The following is a 21,608-nucleotide window of genomic DNA, read 5'->3' as shown; positions in this document are numbered from 1 at the left end:
CCATAACGTGTATGCAGAGCATGCACTGACCTGCTGGCAAGTGTCTTCACTGACATTTTCAAAGCGGAGTAGAGATTTACTTCATCACTACTTGTATTTGTGAGAGGTATTGACATGTTGGAAGCACGGAGCTGTCTGTTTGAACTACTGGCACACAGCTCAGACATCCTGACTACCCTACAAGACATGCCACCAGAGGTCTCTTCACAGTCTACAAGTCCAGAACAGACTATGGCCGGCACACAGTACTACATAGAACCATGACTACATGGAACTCTATTCCACATCAAGTAACTGATGCAGTCAAATTAGACATAAAACCAGATAAAAAATACACCTTATGGGACAGCGGTGACTGTGAAGCAAGACTAACATAGTCAAAGACACATGAATACGCACGATAGCATACGCACTATACACACAGGTGCACATTTTGTGTTGTAGAAATGTGGTAATGGATTAGGGGCCTGAGGGCACACTTTTTTAAATTTTAATAAAAAAAAAATATTTAAGGGGTGGATCAGCTTAATATTGCGGGAAAATTGTTGCTTCCATCAATGTAATTGTCTGCATAATTTCCAATCCCCCATATATATTTTTGTAAATATATCCATGTACAGTGGGGCAAAAAAGTATTTAGTCAGCCAGCAATTGTGCAAGTTCTCCCACTTAAAAAGATGAGAGAGGCCTGTAATTTTAATTTAGCTGGACCCCGGGAAGAGTAGCTGATGCTTTTGCAGGAAGTAATATGGAGCCATAATAAACCCCAGGAACAGTAGCTGCTGCCTTGACAGGAACTAATGGGATCCATAATAAACGCCAGGAAGAGTAGCTGCTGCCTTGACAGGAACTAATGGGGATCCATATTAAACCCCAGGAACAGTAGCTTCTGCTTTGGCATGAACTAATGGGAATCCAAAATAAACCCCCAGGAAGAGTAGCTGCTGCCTTGACAGGAACTAATGGGATCCTGCCTTGGCAGGAACTAATGGGGATCCATATTAAACCCCAGGAACAGTAGCTGCTGCCTTGGCAGGAACTAATGGGGATCCATATTAAACCCCAGGAACAGTAGCTTCTGCTTTGGCAGGAACTAATGGGAATCCAAAATAAACCCCCAGGAAGAGTAACTACTGCCTAAAATGCAATAAAATGCAAATTCATTTCTTAAAAATCATACAATGTGATTTTCTGGATTTTTGTTTTAGATTCCATCTCCCACAGTTGAAGTGTACCTATGATAAAAAAATTACAGACCTCTACATGCTTTGTACGTAGGAAAACTTGCAAAATTGGCAGTGTATCAAATATTTGTTCTCCCCACTGTAGGTAACAATCCTCTGTATGAACTGCCTACGTTATTACACATATTACTCATTAATTGTGGAGAATATTAAAGATATGCAATACTTTTTATATATACAGTATATACATACATACATACATACATACATACATACATACATACATACATACATACATACATACATACATACATACATACATACATACATACATACATACATACATACATACATACATACATACATACATACATACATACATACATACATACATACATACATACATACATACATACATACATACATACATACATACATACATACATACATACATACATACATACATACATACATACATACATACATACATACATACATACATACATACATACATACATACATACATACATACATACATACATACATACATACATACATACATACATACATACATACATACATACATACATACATACATACATACATACATACATACATACATACATACATACATACATACATACATACATACATACATACATACATACATACATACATACATACATACATACATACATACATACATACATACATACATACATACATACATACATACATACATACATACATACATACATACATACATACATACATACATACATACATACATACATACATACATACATACATACATACATACATACATACATACATACATACATACATACATACATACATACATACATACATACATACATACATACATACATACATACATACATACATACATACATACATACATACATACATACATACATACATACATACATACATACATACATACATACATACATACATACATACATACATACATACATACATACATACATACATACATACATACATACATACATACATACATACATACATACATACATACATACATACATACATACATACATACATACATACAAAACATACATACATACATACATACATACATACATACATACATACATACATACATACATACATACATACATACATACATACATACATACATACATACATACATACATACATACATACATACATACATACATACATACATACATACATACATACATACATACATACATACATACATACATATGCACAGTACATGTCAAAGTTTGGACACACCTACTCATTCAAGGGTTTTTATTTTAAAAATGTCTAAAGAGAAATAATATAATATCTATCGTTTACAGGAAAACCAAAAGTAATTTACTTAAACTTGTTTACAAATGGCAGTCACCCGTGATTCACTAAACTATATATTTGAAAGAGGAAGCAAAGTGCTTAAATATATAAATAGTATATATATCTAAATATATTAATTATTTTATTTTATTTATTTTAATTCATTATTTAATTACTTATATTAATAATGTCAAATTAACATCTGTATAGAAAGACTCATGCCAAATAACAGGAGGAACTTCTTGATACAATTAAAGCCTTTAAGTACAGAAAAACTGGATGGGCTGGATGGCAGACCAGTTGTAAGTCGCTCTGGATAAGAGCGTCTGCTAAATGACTTAAATGTAATGTAAAATGTATACCAACACTTTTTTGATATACTCATGGGACCATTATTAGCAGATACTCAACAAAAAGGTCTGATTTAATTATTATTAAAAATGGAGCCATGTGGTAAATATAAAGATCCAGACCATTTAAAAACATTTGAGGCCCCTTACTTCAGTGTTGTGCTGCAAAAACGATATCAAAATGCATAGCACATAGAATGAAAAAAAGGTATTTTCGGATATTATTAATTCTAATCAGACAGTGTTTTTAATGGATGATACATTGGAGATCATGTAAGACAAGTACTGAATACAACAGAATGCTATGAAAGTCATAGCTGACTTTGAAATGGCTTTTGATTAAGTACGTCTGTAATTTAAATATAAATGCCTGGAATATTTCAATTTTGGAGAATCTCTAATACAATAGGTTAAAGTTATGTTATAGTGAACCCAGGTGGAAAATAGTAAATAATGGCTACTTCTCAGGAAGTATTAACTTCTCTAGGGTAGGGGGCAGCATTCGGAATTTTGGATGACAAGCATGCCCAAATGAAACAGCCTGATACTCGGGCCCAGAAGATATGATATGCATATAACTGGTAGATTTGGATAGAAAACACGATAAAGTTTCCAAAACTGTTATTAAAATAGTGTCTGTGAGTATAACAGAACTGATTTGGCAGGCAAAAACCTGAGGAAAATCCATTCAGGAATTTTTTGGGGGGGGTTTTGTAGTTTTCTATTCAATGCCATTACAGTATCCATTGATTTAGGACTCAATTTGCAGTTCCTATGCCTTCCACTCGATGTCAACAGTCTTTAGAAAATGTTTCAGGCTTGTATTCTTATAAATGAGGGAGTAAGACCAGTCTGATTGAGTGGACCCTAACGTTTCACCGAGCTTTTTCAGGCGCATGTGCATTTCTTGTTTACCTTTTATATTGACGACGTTATTGTCCGGTTTAAATATTATAGATCATTTAGGCTAAAAACAACCTGAGAATTGAATATAAACATTGTTTGACATGTTTCTGTGAACATTACGGATTCAATTTGGATTTTTTGTCTGCCTGTTTTGACTGCGTTTGAGCCTGTGGATTACTAAAGAAAACGTGCAAACAAAACAGAGGTTTTTGGATATAAAGAGACTTTATCGAACAAAAGGAACATTTATAGAGTAAATGAATGTCTTCTGAGTGCAACCATATGAAGATCATCAAAGGTAAGGGATTAATTTTATCTCTATTTCTGAGTTTTGTAACGCTTCTGCTTGGCTGGTTACTGTTTGTAATAATTTGTCAACTGGGCTATGTTCTCACATAATAGTAAGGCATGCTTCGCTGTAAAGCATTTTTTTTGATACAATTAAAGCCTTTAAGTACATGTGTAATGTACTATGTAAAATATGTTTTGTTTTCTGAATTTTTATAATGAGTATTTCTGTACTTGAATTAGGCGCTCTGCAATCTCCCTGGATGTTGGCCAGATGGGACGCTAGCATCCCACATACCCTAGAGAGGTTAAACTGTCAAGAGGAGTAAAACAAGGTTGTCCACTATTGGCATATCTATTTATTTTTGCCATCAAAATCCATCAAAATCAGAACAAACAATAACATCAAGGGATTATAAATCCAGGGCTTAAAACCACTGACGATGAATCTTTTCTTATGAATCCACAATTTGGATCCCTACATAGAGTATCTAGACAATGTCGTGGAAATTTCCTTAATTACCAAATGATGAGAGAGCAAATCACACACCAGTCAGAGTTATGCTTAATCTTCACCTTTAATAATAATTAAGCTTTTGCAATAGCATTTTGACTTTCAACGGTTCAGTATCTCTAATGAAAAGTTGAGAGTTGTCAACATAATGGCAACTGGGATCCTTTATAGCAAAGATCCAGCCTCCCCCCTAGTCGACATGACAAAGCACAGGTCTTAGGAACTTACACAAAGAAAGACATTACCCCCACCCAATGATATATATCAAATTGTCATCCTAAATACAACCAATTCTGGACAAGCTCACGGAGAGGAAAGTGAGCCTCTAGGTCAAGATAGGGCAACAAGAGAGGGGACATAGAATGGTTCCAGACACTGCCATCCTCCTCTCCCCGATGGGAAAAGTAGGGAGTGACTGGCACACAGACACAGTGGAGCCAAGAGTTAATTGGTTCCCCATCAATCATCCCTTCACATGTATTAAAATATATGTTTACACATGATGACACCTTGACCTCTCCCCTCTCTGCGGCCCAAGCAACTTAGTCCTGAGAGAGAACAAATAACTGCAAATGGCCACCACTATAGTACAACAAAATACATTCTTATGAGAAATAACTCATAAGTATATCATGAAAATAAAACATCTTGTCTGGGGCGGCAGGGTAGTCTAGTGGTTAGAGCGTTGGACTAGTAACTGAAAGGTTGCAAGTTCGAATCCCCGAGCTGACAAGGTAGGAATCTGTCATTCTGCCCCTGAACAGGCAGTTAACCCACAATATCCTGAAAGAAAGACATTTTTTCACTACAATATATTTTAATAGAAAGTTAACAAAAATAGATGAGATCTTGCTACAACTGAAAGGAAAATATCTGTCTATTTGTGGAAAAATCACCCTGATTAACTCTTTAGTCATACCCCAGTTAGTCATACCCCACCTATTTCCTTATGGCCTACCAACTTGTTTTTTTAATTACATAATTACAGCAAAAAAATAGTACATTTTACGTGGAACGGTAAGCCAGAAAAAATTTAACGGGCCTATTTATATACTAAAGCATTAGACCTCTCGCTAAAGGCTTCAGTAATACAAAATCTATACTTAAATCAAAACTAGTTCTCTAGCAGATTTATAAGAATAACTCACCCCATGTTCAGGTAAGCTCCGTGAACTCCAATGTTTTTAAGAAACAGAAAAAAACCTTGAACGTTTTTAGTTAAATCCATGTTTAGGTAAGCTCCGTGAACTCCAATGTTTTTAAGAAACAGAAAAAAACCTCAAAGTTTTTAGTTAAACTCAAAAGTAAAAAGTTACACCTAAATCTTTTTGAATTACTTGTACTTATGCAAACCCTATTTTTTTACATACTTATCTTTAAAATATCTTTAAAATATGTTTAAATAATGTTTAATTGCTGCATATTTAATTGCTATGCTTTATCTTTACTCAACTTCATTGAGTAGTGCAATAGTTGTCCCAACTCAAAATATTAACTTCAATGAAACTCAAATTCTTACTCAAACCATTTTTGGAAACTGACTTAGTTAGGTACTATTAACTAAAAACTTACCAAACCATGCTATATTCTTAGTACGCACAACAAAGTCAGTAATTTTTTTATTCTAAGGCTTGAATAATGTAAAAATCAATCATATAGATTACTATAAATATACTGTACAAAATACAATTGGGAATCAAATAAAGTAAACAATTTAAAATGTTCTTGACAACTCAAACCAGACTTTACTATTCATATGCCTGTGCATTCACTTTGACGAAATGCCTCCAACACAATAACCAAATGTGACACTAACCAGGTTTCCATATAACTTATTTTATGCGAGTAAAAACAAGGTGGGATCTTTCTGTCTCTGTAAAATTAATTATTCAAGAAATGTCAGTGGAAACCGATATAAAATTGATATAATAACCATCATATTGAAGTAAACTTGGAGTCACATGACGCCGTGTGGTCCTCTCACTACGACTTGTCCGGAAAGCATGCAGCTTATTAGGATGAAATAAGTGATGATGAACTCCACAGGGGGGTGAAAGTGCAATGTGATGAGCGTGATGCTCCTTTCTAATAAATATCAAGGGTCTTATTCTGGACAAATGATCATGATGCTTGGCTGCAGTTTGAAAATGAAATCTCACTCACATTTTGTCCAATTTCATCATGTAAGCTTTACGTGCATGAAATGGTTTGATGGAAAAATGATTAAAAACATTTTGAACTTTTAAATAATTTATAATTTTCTGTAACACAATTTTATTTTTTATTTTATTTTATTTATTCAAACTATCAAGAAACTAAGAAAATGGCAGCTGCATCGCTGCTGATATGCTAGCGTTAGTTGACAGTAATTGAACATTTGTTGATAGTTAGTTGAGCCTGTATAGACCATCTACAGTTGGACTATCCAGATAGTGTCACTGAATCTTCTATTGGAAACATTGTCCATAAATGAGGCTGCAGCAATGAGACAAAAACAGGGAAAATGAGGAGCCACACATTAAAGCTGCAGAAATGAAACAAAACCTTGAACTGTTATAAACGTTTTATATAAATATGAAATAAATAAATATAAATATGAATATTATATATTATATATAACATATTATTACCAATATTATATATGATATAATATATATTTACAACATTTAAAGTGTAAATGTATAAATAAATATAAACGTATTATATAAACAAAAATATGTTCTATATGTTCCAGCTTAATTTTAGTGCATATGAACTCTCTCGCTTACCTCCATTACATTCAGAACATAGTGGGGCGGCAGCGTTGGACTAGTAACCGGAAGGTTGTGAGTTCAAACCCCCGAGCTGACAAGGTACAAAATCTGTCGTTCTGCCCCTGAACAGGCAGTTAACCCACTGTTCCCAGGCCGTCATTGAAAATAAGAATATGTTCTTAACTGACTTGCCTGGTTAAATAAAGGTAAAATTAAAATAGTGTATGCTACAACTTAAATGGAGGGGACTTCAAATCTCAGCTGTCGCTTATCTCATCTAGCACTCCACATTGACTGACAGTGGCAGTACAGAAAGAGAAAGTGCCATCTCTGTTCCTATTGAGTTCTACTGAAAAGCAGAATAACATTTGAGTGGTCAAAAACAACACCCACTGGACGTGGTGTATGTCAAACATCAATGAAAGGAAAACATTTACAACTTCTAAGGAATGTAGGGTTTTCGATTGGAAACACTGTCTGTGTGAGGCTATACTGCAATTAACAAGGCAATAAAGGGACAATGCGGAAACTACACATTAAAGACATATCTATGAAAAAGGTAAGTGCAGACATGTAAGGGCATGAGTTGGAGACAACATCTACTGGAAGGAAAGAGCCAAAGCTCGACTCAACTTGGTTTGAAAGTTCCCCATCTTGTACTTCAGACGAGTCATGAAAAAGGTAAGTGCAGACATTTTTAGGGCCTTCCTCTGACACCGCCTGGTATAGACATTCTGGATGACAGGGAGTTCGGCCCCAGTGATGTACTGGACAATACGCACCTTGTGGTCAGATGCCGAGCAGTAGCAAGCGGTGATACAGCCGGTCAAGATGCTTTCAATGGTGCAGCTGTATAGTAGGTCGTTAGGGATGTGAACGTCGAGGAATTGGAAGATCTCGACCACTACAGACACGTCGATGTGTTTGGGGACATGCTAAGTCCTCCGTTTCCAAGACAAGCTCGTGTCGTCAGCAAACTTAATGATGGTGTTGGAGTACAGGAGTGGGCTAAGCACACACCCTTGAGGGGCCCCCGTGTTGAGGGTCAGCATGGCAGATTTGTTTTTGCCTAACAACACCAACTGGGGGCAGCCCATCAAAGTCCAGTATCCAATTTGAGAGTGAGGCATTTAATCGCAGGGTCCTTAGTTTAGTTGGGGTGGAATGTGAATTGGAATAGGTCCAGGGTGTCTGGGTTGATGATGTTGATGACGTTGATGTGAGCCATGACCAGTCTTTCAAAGCATTTCATGGCTACAGACGTGAGTGCTAGAGGGGATGGGCTAGCAGTTGCTGGATGGAGGTGGCATTTGTAGTTGGCCTGTGTTCTTGTGTTGGGGGGAGGGTAAGAAGTGAGATCTACTACACCTTGATTGAAAAGGCATTTCTAAAAGGTATCCCGCCCCCTCAACCCCAAGCCCTCTGCAACTTTCCCTCCAACACTTTGGGGGATAAAGTGATCTATTTACATGCTGGTAACAGGTATAACATTATGACATGATCAATTGATCACTGACAGGATTAAGTGGCTAACATGACATTCACTGACCACAATGAGAAAAGATTGTATTTGTCATGATGCATTTGGAAAGTATTCAGACCCCTTCACTTTTTCCACATTTTGTTTCATTACAGACTTATTCTAAAATTGATTAAATAAAAAATGTTTCTCATCAATCTATACACTATACCACATAATGACAAGGCAAAAATAGGTTTGTAGAACTTTTTGCAAATGTATTAAAAATAAAAATTAGTCAGACCTTTTGCTATGAGACTCGAAATTGAGCTCATGTGCATCCTGTTTCCATTGATCATCCTTGAGATGTTTTCTGGAACTTGATTGGGGTCCACCTGTGGTAAATTCAATTGATTGGACATGATTTGGAAAGGCACACACTTGTCTATATAAGGTCCCACAGTTGACAGTGCATGTCAGAGCAAAACCCAAGCCATGAGGTCGAAGGAATTGTCCACAGAGCTCCGAGACAGGATTGGATCTGGGGAAGGGTACCAAAAAGATTCTGCAGCATTGAAGGTCCCCAAGAACACAGTGACCTCCATCATTCTTAAATGGGAGACGTTTGGAACCACCAAGACTCTTTGTAGAGCTAGCCGCCCGGCCAAACTGACCAATCGGCGTAGAAGGGCCTTGATCAGGGTAGTGACCAAAAACCTGATGGTCACTCTGACAGAGCTCCAGAGTTCCTCTGTGGGGATGGGAGAACCTTCCAGATGGACAACCATCTCTGCAGCACTCCACCAATTGGGTCTCTATGGTAGAGTGGACAGATGGAAGCCACTGCTCAGTAAAAGGCACATGACTGCCCACTTAGACTTTGCCTAAAGGCACCTAAAGAACTCTGACCATGAGAAACAAGATTCCCTGGTCTGATGAAACCAAGATTGAACTTTTTGTCCTGAATGCTAAGCTTCACGTCTGGACGAAACCTGGAACCATCCCTCCGGTGAAGCATGGTGGTGGCAACATCATGATGTGGGGATGTTTTTCAGCGACAGGCACTGGGAGACTAGATTAACAGAGCAAAGTACGGAGAGATCCTTGACGAAAACCTGATCGGGGCTTCAGACTGGAGCGAAGGTTCACCTTCAAACAGGACAATGACCCTAAGCACACAGCCAAGACATCACAGGAGTTGCTTGGGACAAGTCTCTGAATGTCCTTGAGTGGCCAGAGCCCGGACTTGAACCTGATTGAACATTTCTGCAAATAGCTGTGCAGCGACGCTCCCCATTCAACCTGACAGATCTTGAGAGGATCTGCAGAGAAGAATGGGAGAAACTACCCAAATACAGGTGTGCGTCATATCCAAGAAGACTCAAGGCTGTAATCGTTGCCAAAGGGGGTTCAACAAAGCATTGAGTAAAGGGTCTGAACAGTTATGTAAATTTCAATATTTCAATTTTTTATTTTTAATACATTTGAAAAAAGTTCTAAAAGCTTGTTTTTGCTTCGTCATTATAGGGTATTGTGTGTAGATTACGATAAGGCGATACAAGCATAAAACCCACTCATTATAGGGTATTGTGTGTAGATTACGATAAAGCGATACAAGCATAAAACCCACGCATTATAGGGTATTGTGTTTAGATTACGATAAGGCGATACAAGCATAAAACCCCAGCACAAACCTCAGCAGTTCGAAAAATAGCTATATAAAGGCTTACCCAAAGAACCAATAAAAAAACAATCATTTTTTTCTAGCAACTTTTGATGAGAGTGTAATAACAGCATCTCTTCGTTACAATGATGCAATTAACTAATGAATCACGTTTTGTTCTCCCAGGCTATTGTACAAGCAGCCCAGTGTCTTGGTGGGGTGAGTAGTGTTGTTACATTAGTCAGTTACATCTCATTGTTATCTTTCACATTAGTGTGTAGCTTTGTATACCATACGTCTTTTCATGGACCTTAAATTGCATAATACAAAATCAGAACAACACAGTCAGGCATGATCTGTATATCGGTAAACATTGAGATCATAATCAGTACAACACAGTCCGACTTGATCTTGTTTTGTTTCTTTAGTCGTACTGATGTGGTGGCAGTCACCCCGTGGTTGGCACCCATCGTCTGGGAAGGAACCTTTGACCCTGACCTCGTCGACACAATCTACAAGTCCATGAACCTCACCATAGCAACCACAGTGTTTGCCGTTGGAAAGTGAGCAGCCTACGACCTTTCCCAAATATTCAAAAAGGGAAATTAAACTGTCAATATTTTTATAAACACTGAAACTACACTGAGTGTACAAACATTACGAACACTTGCTTTCTCCATAACAGACTGACCAGGTGAATCCAGGTGAAAGCTATGATCCCTTATTGATGTCACTTGTTAAATCCAATTCAATCAGTGTAGAGGAAGGGGAGGAGACAGGTTAAAGAAGGATTGGTTAAGCCTCGACACATTTAAGACATGGATTGTGGTTGTGTGACATTCCAATGGTGAATGGGCAAGACAAAAACAACACTGTGTATGAGGACAGGACCAGCTATGGGAAGCATTGGAGTCAACATGGGAATCCCTGTGGAAAGCTTTCAGCACCTAGTAGAGTGTATGAGGACAGGACCAGCTATGGGAAGCATTGGAGTCAACATGGGAATCCCTGTGGAAAGCTTTCAGCACCTAGTAGAGTGTATGAGGAAATGACCAGCTAGCTTTCAGCACCTAGTAGAGTGTATGAGGAAATGACCAGCTATGGGAAGCATTGGAGTCAACATGGGAATCCCTGTGGAAAGCTTTCAGCACCTAGTAGAGTGTATGAGGACATGACCAGCTATGGGAAGCATTGGAGTCAACATGGGAATCCCTGTGGAAAGCTTTCAGCACCTAGTAGAGTGTATGAGGACATGACCAGCTATGGGAAACATTGGAGTCAACATGGGAATCCCTGTGGAAAGCTTTCAGCACCCAGTAGAGTGTATGAGGACATGACCAGCTATGGGAAGCATTGGAGTCAACATGGGAATCCCTGTGGAACGCTTTCAGCACCTAGTAGAGTGTATGAGGACATGACCAGCTATGGGAAGCATTGGAGTCAACATGGGAATCCCTGTGGAACGCTTCGGTGGTGCAACTCAGGTGTTGCTAATGTTTTGTACACTCAGTGTACAAAGCTCATGTCACATGGCAGTTAATACAATATCATGATGTCATGATTCACAGCTCGGCTAAGATTTGAATAACTAAGATTTAAATAATACTTTGTTTATTTTCTGGTAGAAACGGTTTCTGGTCGGAAACGGTTAAGTATGTCCTCCACAGTCCTATGGGAATGACCATACAGTTACAGAGTGTTTCTGGCATCAGAATCGCAGGTTCCTGATACTGCCGTTGTGCCATTGAGCAAGGCACCTTAAACCCTTATGTATTGTACAGGTAACTGACAAAATAATGGAAAACACTAGTAAATGAGGGATACAAAGTATATTGAATGCAGGTGCTTCCATACAGGTTGTGGTTTCTGAGTTCATTAAGCAATTAACATCCCATCATGCTCCTCTGTCATGTATAAAAAGGCTGGGCTGACCATTATTTCAGTCATTCTTTTTGCTACCATGGCTAATCACCCAGAACAACAATGCCCCCATTTACAGGGCACAAGTGGTCACTAAATGGTTTGATGAGCATGAAAATGATGTAAACCATATGCCAGTCACCAGATCTCAATCCAAATGAGGCAGTACCTGAGACAGCGTTTTCCACAACTATCAACAATACACCAAATTATCCCTCCAATAGAGGTGCAGACACTCGTATAAGCTTTGCCAAGGTGTATTAGAGCTGTTCTGGTGGCTGGTGGTAGCCCAATGTAGCCCAAGGTTGCTGGTGGTGGCCCAAGGTTGCTGGTGGTGGCCCAAGGTTGCTTGTGGTGGCACAAGGTTGCTGGTGGTGGCCCAAGGTGGCTGGTGGTGGCCCAAGGTGGCTGGTGGTTCCCCAAGGTGGCTGGTGGAGGCCCAAGGTGGCTGGTGGTGCCCCAAGGTGACTGGTGGAGGCCCAAGGTGGCTGGTGGTTCCCCAAGGTGGCTGGTGGTTCCCCAAGGTGGCTGGAGGTTCCCCAAGGTGGCTGGTGGAGGCCCAAGGTGGCTGGTGGTGCCCCAAGGTGACTGGTGGAGGGCCAAGGTGGCTGGTGGAGGCCCAAGGAGGCCCAAGGATGCTGGTGGCGGCCCAAGGTTGCTGGTGGTGGCCCAAGGATGCTGGTGGTGGCCCAAGGTTGCTGGTGGTGGCCCAAGGTTGCTGGTGGCGGCCCAAGGTTGCTGGTGGTGGCCCAAGGTTGCTGGTGGTGGCCCAAGGTTGCTGGTGGTGGCCCAAGGTTGCTGGTGGTGGCCCAAGGTTGCTGGTGGTGGCCCAAGGTTGCTGGTGGTGGACCAAGATGGCTGGTGGAGGCCCAAGATGGCTGGTGGAGGACCAAGATGGCTGGTGGAGGACCAAGGTGGCGGCCCAACTCTCTATTAAGACGCTTTATGTTGATGTTTCCTATATTTTGACAGTTACCTGTGTGTCTTTAAATTCTGACAGATACGTCCGCTTTCTCCGAGATTTCCTGGAGACAGCAGAGAAGCACTTCATGGTCGACTTCAACGTGCGCTACTACGTTTTCACAGATCGTCCCGACGATGTTCCCTCAGTGAACCTGTCTCAGGGGAGACATTTAAGTGTGATCCAGGTGCCAGGTTCAAACCGCTGGCAGGAGATATCGGCCCGGAGGATGGAGATCATCCAGACAGCCATCGAACGTCAGATCAGCAGGGAGGCTGACTACGTCTTCTGTCTGGACGTGGACAGCAAGTTCCACGCTCGCTGGGGAGCCGAGTCTCTGGGCAGGCTGGTTGCTGCGATTCACCCATGGTTCTACCAGGCGACCCGTGACCAATTCACATACGAACGGCGTCCAGCCTCGACAGCCTACATCCCCATGGATGAGGGAGATTACTACTATGCCGGGGCCCTGTTTGGAGGATTCGTGGAGGATGTGTACACACTAACAAAGGTATGCCGGAACCAGCTTGAAGAGGACGCGAGGAATTCCATCGAGGCTGCCTGGCAGGAGGAGAGTCACCTCAACAGGTACCTGCTTTACAACAAGCCCAGCAAGCTGTTGTCTCCAGAGTACCAGTGGGATGACAAGAAGACCAATACCATAGAGGTCAAAATCATTCGCTTTTCTTCTGTCATTAAAAACTATGCTGAAATTCGTCCCAATGTATAGGACTAGGAATTAGATATTCGACCGACAGAAGAAAAACTTAATACATTATGGTTAAGGTTAGGATAAGTTGAGGTATAGCTTCACTGAGGTTTGGGTTAATGTTAGGTTAAGTTGAGGTATAGCTTCACTGAGGTTTGGGTTAATGTTAGGTTAAGTTGAGGTATAGCTTCACTGAGGTTTGGGTTAATGTTAGGTTAAGTTGAGGTATAGCTTCACTGAGGTTTGGGTTAATGTTAGGTTAAGTTGAGGTATAGCTTCACTGAGGTTTGGGTTAATGTTAGGTTAAGTTAAGTTGAGGTATAGCTTCACTGAGGTTTGGGTTAATGTTAGGTTAAGTTGAGGTATAGCTTCACTGAGGTTTGGGTTAATGTTAGGTTAAGTTGAGGTATAGCTTCACTGAGGTTTGGGTTAAGGTTAGGATAAGTTGAGGTATAGCTTCACTGAGGTTTGGGTTAATGTTAGATTAAGTTGAGGTATAGCTTCACTGAGGTTTGGGTTAATGTTAGGTTAAGTTGAGGTATAGCTTCACTGAGGTTTGGGTTAATGTTAGGTTAAGTTGAGGTATAGCTTCACTGAGGTTTGGGTTAAGATTCGGAAAAGGTATAAAATCTCACATTGGATATACAGCTGTCCGGCCCCATTCATTTTCTGTTGGTGAAATATATACACTGACATAAAACTACTATTTTAAATGTACTGTATATCAGTCACTGTTGTAGTTTTTGGATAATAACGTTCTTCATTTATGGGAAAATAAATATTTTGTTTTATTACCTTATTCATCCTCTATTCTGTAGTCTATCTACTGTATGTTGATTACTGGGAACAATCTCAATGAATATTATGTTTAAAAAAATATTACGATGATGTGTATTTTTCTTGAAATAAATATTTCACCACTTTCAGAATGTTTGTTACTTCACTAGTTATATTTTCCACAGCCTAACTAAAAACAACGTCTCCCCTGTGACGACGATATGCGGTGTATGAGTAACAAACCAGTGGTTTAGTGATGGAGAAATAGGGAATGTTGCATGGATTCCACCTATAGATGTGTAGACCAGACAAGACACAGTGGTGGACTGAACTTCCATGAAGAAAAACTTCAGCATAATGTCACAGTGGAGCTGCTATTCCTTTCCAGAAACAACCCCTAACCACGAGACATATACTGTAAACTGTATGAAAACAAACACAAACAAAGAAAAATAGCTTAAAAAAAAAAGGTAATATGGAGGATTCACTTCCTTGTGTAAAAACATCCTGCCAATGACAAGGCAAAAGGGGAAATCTATCAGTTCAGGTTGTACCATCTAATCGATGTTATGTAAGAGATAATCAACGAGGGGCTATGGGTTCAATGGAAAATAATGACATGGAAGGTGTGTTCAGTGACCCACTAGGGGATTAGATTTGACCATTTAAAACCACAATACAACCACATGTTTATATAATCCATTTAAAATGGTTGAGGATTACAAGTTCAAATTGAAAATACTTGAAAACGAATTATATACACAAGATTATAATATGAAAAACAAATAGTTATAACTACATTCAACAAACAATATCAACTCAACATGCAACAATGTAAATAGATTTTTACTGAGCTACAGTTCTTATAAGGAAACCAGTCAATGGAAATACATTCACCAGGCACTGATCTGTTGATTTCACATGACTGGAAATACAGATATGCATCTGTGAGTCAAAGTTGCCTTTAAAAAAGGCAGGGGCTTGGATCAGGAAGGACCTTATTTAACCAGGAAGGACAGTTACAACTGCCACCTGGCCAAGTTAAAACAAAGCAGATCAACAACACAGTTAAACATGGGATAAACACATGTACTGTCAATAACACAATAGAAAAATGGAGTAAGGAGGCAAATAAATAAATAGGCCATAGTAGCAAAGTAATTACAATTTAGCAAATAAACACTGGAGAGATAGATGTGGAGATTATGACGTAAAAGTAGAAATACTGGTGTGCAAAAGAGCAAAAAAGTTAATAAAAACAATATTTACATTTACATTTAAGTCGTTTAGCAGACGCTCTTATCCAGAGCGACTTACAAATTGGTGCATTCACCTTATGACATCCAGTAGAACAGTCACTTTACAATAGTGCATCTAAATCTTAAAGGGGGGGGGGTGAGAAGGATTACTTATCCTATCCTAGGTATTCCTTAAAGAGGTGGGGTTTCAGGTGATGAGGATGAGGATATGGGGATGAGGTAGGTAGGTAGTTGGATGGGCTGTTTATAGATGGGCTATGTACAGCGACAGTGATCGGTAAGCTGATCAGATAGCTGCTGATTAAAGTTTTTTTTGTGTGCAATTTGTGTCAGTCATTGGCAGCAGAGAACTGAAAGGAAATGCGGTCAAAGGAGGTGTTGGCATTGGGGATGGCCAGTGAGGTACCTGCAGGGCGCGCTCAGCGGGTGGGTGTTCTCTGACTGTCCCTCAGTGAGCTGAGATAACAGAGAGACTGTTTGTGATGTGTTGTTAGATGTGTTGCTAGAACTAGCAGGTTGTTGATGTGATTCTAGTCTGACTGATAATGAGAGTGGGCAGGGCGGAGGCTTTTAGGCTTTTAGGACACACCCACTAGTGTAGAGAGGGGGATATGGGCTGGTTGCTGTTCTGCAGTACCTCATCATTTCTCATCTCTTCTCCTCACATCATCTCATTTCACTCCTCACTCCTCAACAGTGACTAATAAGGAAGCATTAGCCAGCTCAGGTACTCTCAACACTCTCTGATTCTGAGCTACATTACCAAGACCAAGCTACTACTACTACTGTCACTGTGTTACTAGCCAGCTCAGGTACTCTCAACACTCTGATTCTGAGCTACATTACCAAGACCAAGCTACTACTACTACTGTCACTGTGTTACTAGCCAGCTCCGGTACTCTCAACATTCTCTGATTATGAGCTACTCTACCAAGACCAAGCTACTACTACTACTGTCACTGTGTTACTCTCAGCATTCTCTGATTCATGTCCAGGTAATGTGCTTCGTTACAGATGGAGCTGCTCTGTTGTGTCATGTTAACTTATGTCAGTTAAAAGTTAATTTGTGTTACGTTTCGTCATGTTATGCGATGTCATTTTAAAATAAATTATGTTAAATTCATAATGTACAATTCTAGTTCAATGACTGGAAGTCTACAGGTGTATTAGCAATGCTACCATACCTGTAGACTTCCAGTCATTGTGCTGATGTTCGTGAAACAACCACTACCTTCCTTCCTAGTGCACACGGAGTCATTAAAATGGTATCCAGGATCCCTTTAACACTATTAGAGGTTATTAAATGTAGAGTTAAGTTGTTATGTAATGTAATATCATTGTTTCCTCTGTAGATCGGTTGGCAGAATGTCTCTGCTGCTTTGTTGTGTTGTGATGGCTCTGCACCTCGCAACAGGTGAATATGAAACTTGAAAAACAGACGGTGTGTTTGTGTAAACAGTTCAAATGATTGATAAGAAAACCCTCTGTGTTCTGTTAAAACAAATCTTTATTTAACCTGTATATAAATAGGCAGGTCAGTTAAGAACAAATTCTTATCCTTTATTTAACTAGGCAGGTCTGTTAAGAACAAATTCTTATCCTTTATTTAACTAGGCAGGTCTGTTAAGAACAAATTCTTATCCTTTATTTAACTAGGCAGGTCTGTTAAGAACATATTCTTATCCTTTATTTAACTAGGCAGGTCTGTAATTAAGAACAAATTCTTACGTACAAATAGTTATTTATTTAAACAGGTAACTCTTTATCCACATTATAGGAGCTTTGAGGTATAAAACATAGACTTCGATTGATAATGTCAAAAGCTGCATTCAAGTCTAACAAAACAACTCAGACAATCTTTTTATCATCAATTTCACTCAGCCAATCATCAACCATCTGTGTTAACGCTATGCATGTTGAAGCCTGCTGAAAGTCTGTTGTCAATTTGTTTACAGTAAAATAGCATTGTATCTAGTCAAACCCAACTCTAGATGCTATAAAGTATTTGAGGTGCTACTTGATCTAGCTTAGTTTGCACTTTTGGGATTATTCCATTAATTTCTTCCAATGTACCAGGTAAACTAAGTCAAGCACAGCTCTTGAACAGTACATACTGTCGGTGTGTGTTGTTGTTCCAGGGCTGGATGCTGCCCCGGGGGTGGTGAACACTACAGAGGAGGAGGTGGAAGGGGTGGACTCCCAGTCACCATGCCCAGCCGGGTGGCATCAGAATGAGCATCGCTGCTTCTCCTTCTACCCCGTCTGGGCCACCTGGGCCACTGCAGAGGTAACGCTTGTAATTGGGAGAGACTGAGAAACTAAAGGTCAACTTGTTTTCTGTTGCTGTAGTCCTAGTTGGTTAGGAATTGATTTAGGACTATGGTAAGAGAATGAAGCTAAAATCCTACTTTGAATTCTACCATACAATTGTATACTTTACTAAATCTACTGTTAAATTAAAACTATTACTACTACTAGTACTTACTTCTGTGAATTAACTACCACTAGTACTGCTGCTGTACACTATTACTATTTCACAACCATTGATATACTTCAAGACTATTTAATTTAATTCAGGAAATTAACCATTTCTAGAACTGTTTAATGATCTAGGTAATGCCAGGGCTTTAACTCAGCGGGCTAGAACACAGTGTTCTCTGACTGTTCCTACTGGTTATACTGCTCCCAGCACAGAGGGAACCTGGTGTCGGTTCACAGCCCTGGTCAACAGGTGTTTGTCCAGGATCTGGTCAGGATTAACTACACAGACCAGCCGGTCTGGATAAGGCTACTGATGCAGCTCATGTACCATGGGGTCAATAATTCAGAATGTTCTGTCAGTCAGACTGTCAACCAGTCTGTCAAATGTCTACAGTTTCCAGAGGCAAAAGCTCAACATACTTTCTGTTTAAAAACAATGAAGTGGTTTCAATCCATCAATCAATGTGTTTCTGTGATAAGGAGGGGATGTGGCTGTGGAGTGACGGCTCAGCTGTTGACAGTTTCTACTGGGAGGAGGATGAGCCCAGTAACTCTGGACAGGGGGAGAACTTTTATGGAGAACACATCCTTCACATACACACACACACAGCACACACAGACACACACACACAAGGTCACACAGTCACACACACAACAACATGACACAAAATAACACACACATTGGTTGCATACACGCACGCACGCACAGCACACACACACACACAACACACACACACACAACACACACTGGTTTTCTGAGCACATTGAAATAACTGAAGTGTGATTTGTCTTGACAACAGGTGGGCAGGGCTGGAATGACGTGTCCTGTGGAGAGCTGAGGTTCTAGTGTGTTCTATGGAGACAAGGTAGCAGGTCTAACACTGTCTTGTATCTGGACACTGTTTTATACAGAGACCATATTAACACTCAATTACATTCATGTATTTCTTATTTCATTTTCTTTTAGATAGATAGTAGACTGATTTAGCATCATTACCAAGTCTGAAGAAATCTAGAGGTAGGAATGTCTTGGCCCATTGCCTTGATAGTATAAGTAGACTAATGCTATATAGTAGTTACATGTGCAGCTCCTTGTAGACTGAAAGCTAGCACTAGATAGTAGACTGTTCTATTTAGAAGAGTAGACTGTTCTAGATAGATGACAGCTGTCTGATCATTAATGACACTTGTGAAACGTGTTGAATGTGTGTAGGTCTGGAATTGTTTTTAAACTATTAAGCTTTTTGTCCTCCTAGAAAACCTCTCAGTTCTTTGGATACTAGGTTCTAAATAAACTGGCCTTTTAGTAGGACTGTTCTAGATAGCATATAGACTTCCTCTTTACGTGGATATCTATTCTAAATCTCCTTTTATTTAAATCTCCCATTTTAAATCTGACTTCCAACAGTAAAGATAGTAAACAATGTGATTTTGATACGAATCAGCTATCAGCTATTTTGACCACTTTCCCTGTAGCTTTGACAAAAACATAGTAGACTGTTCTAGATTTAGTAGACTGTTCATAGTAGACATGTTTAGTCTACTGGCTATTAAATCTGTTCTAGAGTGGAAAAACTGTTCTAGATAGCAAACAATACAGCTGTTTTGATAACTGCATCAATTAATTTAATAGTGGATAGCTAACTGTTTCCTACTGTTGAATTCTATATAGAACTAGTTTAATGTAGCTGTTCCTACTGTTGAATTAACTACCATAGACTGTTTAATGTAGACTAAATTCCTACTGTTGAATTAACTGTTCATAGATAGTTTAATGTAGCTAACTGTCCTACTGTTGAATTAACTAGATAGTAGACTGTTCTAATGTAGCTAAGATCCTAGACTGTTAACTACCATAGAGTTTAATGTAGCTAACTTCCTACTGTTGAATTAACTACCATAGAACTAGTTTAATGTAGCTAACTTCCTACTGTTGAATTAACTACCATAGAACTAGTTTAATGTAACTAACATCCTACTGTTGAATTAACTAGATAGTAGACTGTTCTAGATAGACTAGTTTAATGTAGATAGTAGCTACTTCCTACTGTTGAATTAACTACCATAGTAGACTAGTTTAATGATAGCTATAATGTCCTACTGGTGAATTAACTACTAGATAGTGGATAGTAGACTTCCTACTGCGGATAGTAACTGTTCTAGACTAGTTTAATGTAGACTGTTCTAGATAGTTGAATTAACTAGATAGAACTGTTCTAATAGTAGCTAACTGTCCTACTAGTGGAATTAACTACCTAGAACAGTTTAATGTAGACTGTTCTAGATGCAGATAGTAGACTGTTCTAGATAGCAGATAGTAGACTGTTCTAGATAATAGATAGTAGATAGTAGACTTTCTAGATGATAGATAGTAGACTGTTTAGATAGTAGATAGTAGACTGTTCAAGATAACACCATAGTAGACTGTTCTAGATAGTGGATAGTAGACTTCCTACTGGTGGATTAACTGTTCTAGATAATAGATAGTAGACTGTTCTATATAAGACTGCTTAGCATTATGCATTAACTGTTCTAATTTGGATGGTAGACTGTTCTAGAAGATAGACTGTTCTAGAACAGACTGTTCTAGATAGTGGATAGTAGACTGTTCTAGATAATATATAGTAGATCTGCTTTTATAGAAGACTGTTCTAGATAGCAGATAGTAGACTGTTCAAGATAATAGATAGTAGACTGTTCTACATAATAGATAGTAGACATTTCTAGATAGTAGATAGTAGACTGTTCTAGAAACATCAGATAGTAGACTGTTCTAGATAGTAGATAGTCGACTGTTCTAGATGATAGATAGTAGACTGTTCTAGATAGTAGATAGTAGACTGTTCTAGATAGTAGATAGTAGAATGTTCTAGATAGTAGATAGTATAATGTTCTAGATAGTGGATAGTAGACTGTTAGACTGTTCTAGATAGTAGATAGTAGACTGTTCTAGATAGTAGACTGTTCTAGATAGTGGATAGTAGACTGTTCTAGATAGTAGATAGTAGACTGTTCTAGATAG

At 39.0% G+C, this 21,608-nt stretch overlaps 2 protein-coding genes across 5 annotated transcripts in view; both read left to right on the top strand.

Moving 5' to 3' along the window:
• LOC123995843 overlaps window positions 1-21,608 on the top strand; it is a 105,416-nt gene that overhangs the window by 8,121 nt on the left and 75,687 nt on the right. Inside the window, exons 5-8 of the mRNA XM_046299525.1 lie at window positions 10,666-10,698; window positions 10,908-11,042; window positions 17,458-17,519; window positions 18,244-18,392. Coding sequence (XP_046155481.1) covers window positions 10,666-10,698; window positions 10,908-11,042; window positions 17,458-17,519; window positions 18,244-18,392 — 379 coding nt within the window. The remainder of the gene's footprint in view (window positions 1-10,665; window positions 10,699-10,907; window positions 11,043-17,457; window positions 17,520-18,243; window positions 18,393-21,608) is intronic.
• LOC123995966 (globoside alpha-1,3-N-acetylgalactosaminyltransferase 1-like) lies at window positions 11,567-14,993 on the top strand. Of its 4 annotated transcripts, none has more exons than XR_006831928.1 (2): window positions 11,567-14,162; window positions 14,207-14,993. XR_006831928.1 is itself a non-coding variant. In XM_046299616.1 (2 exons), the coding sequence occupies exons 1-2, from the start codon at window positions 13,075-13,077 to the stop codon at window positions 14,088-14,090; spliced, it is 930 nt and encodes a 309-aa protein (XP_046155572.1). In that variant the 5' UTR covers window positions 11,567-13,074; the 3' UTR covers window positions 14,091-14,993. The 4 variants fall into 4 exon arrangements, 1 of the variants encoding a protein (XP_046155572.1); XR_006831929.1 differs by having other exon boundaries at window positions 11,567-14,200; window positions 14,328-14,993; XR_006831927.1 differs by having other exon boundaries at window positions 11,567-14,491; window positions 14,668-14,993.

The sequence above is a fragment of the Oncorhynchus gorbuscha genome, linkage group LG14 (genome assembly GCF_021184085.1).
Source record: "Oncorhynchus gorbuscha isolate QuinsamMale2020 ecotype Even-year linkage group LG14, OgorEven_v1.0, whole genome shotgun sequence".
NCBI classification, from domain to species: Eukaryota; Metazoa; Chordata; class Actinopteri; order Salmoniformes; family Salmonidae; genus Oncorhynchus; species Oncorhynchus gorbuscha.
This window is presented reverse-complemented; position numbering and strand designations above follow the sequence as displayed.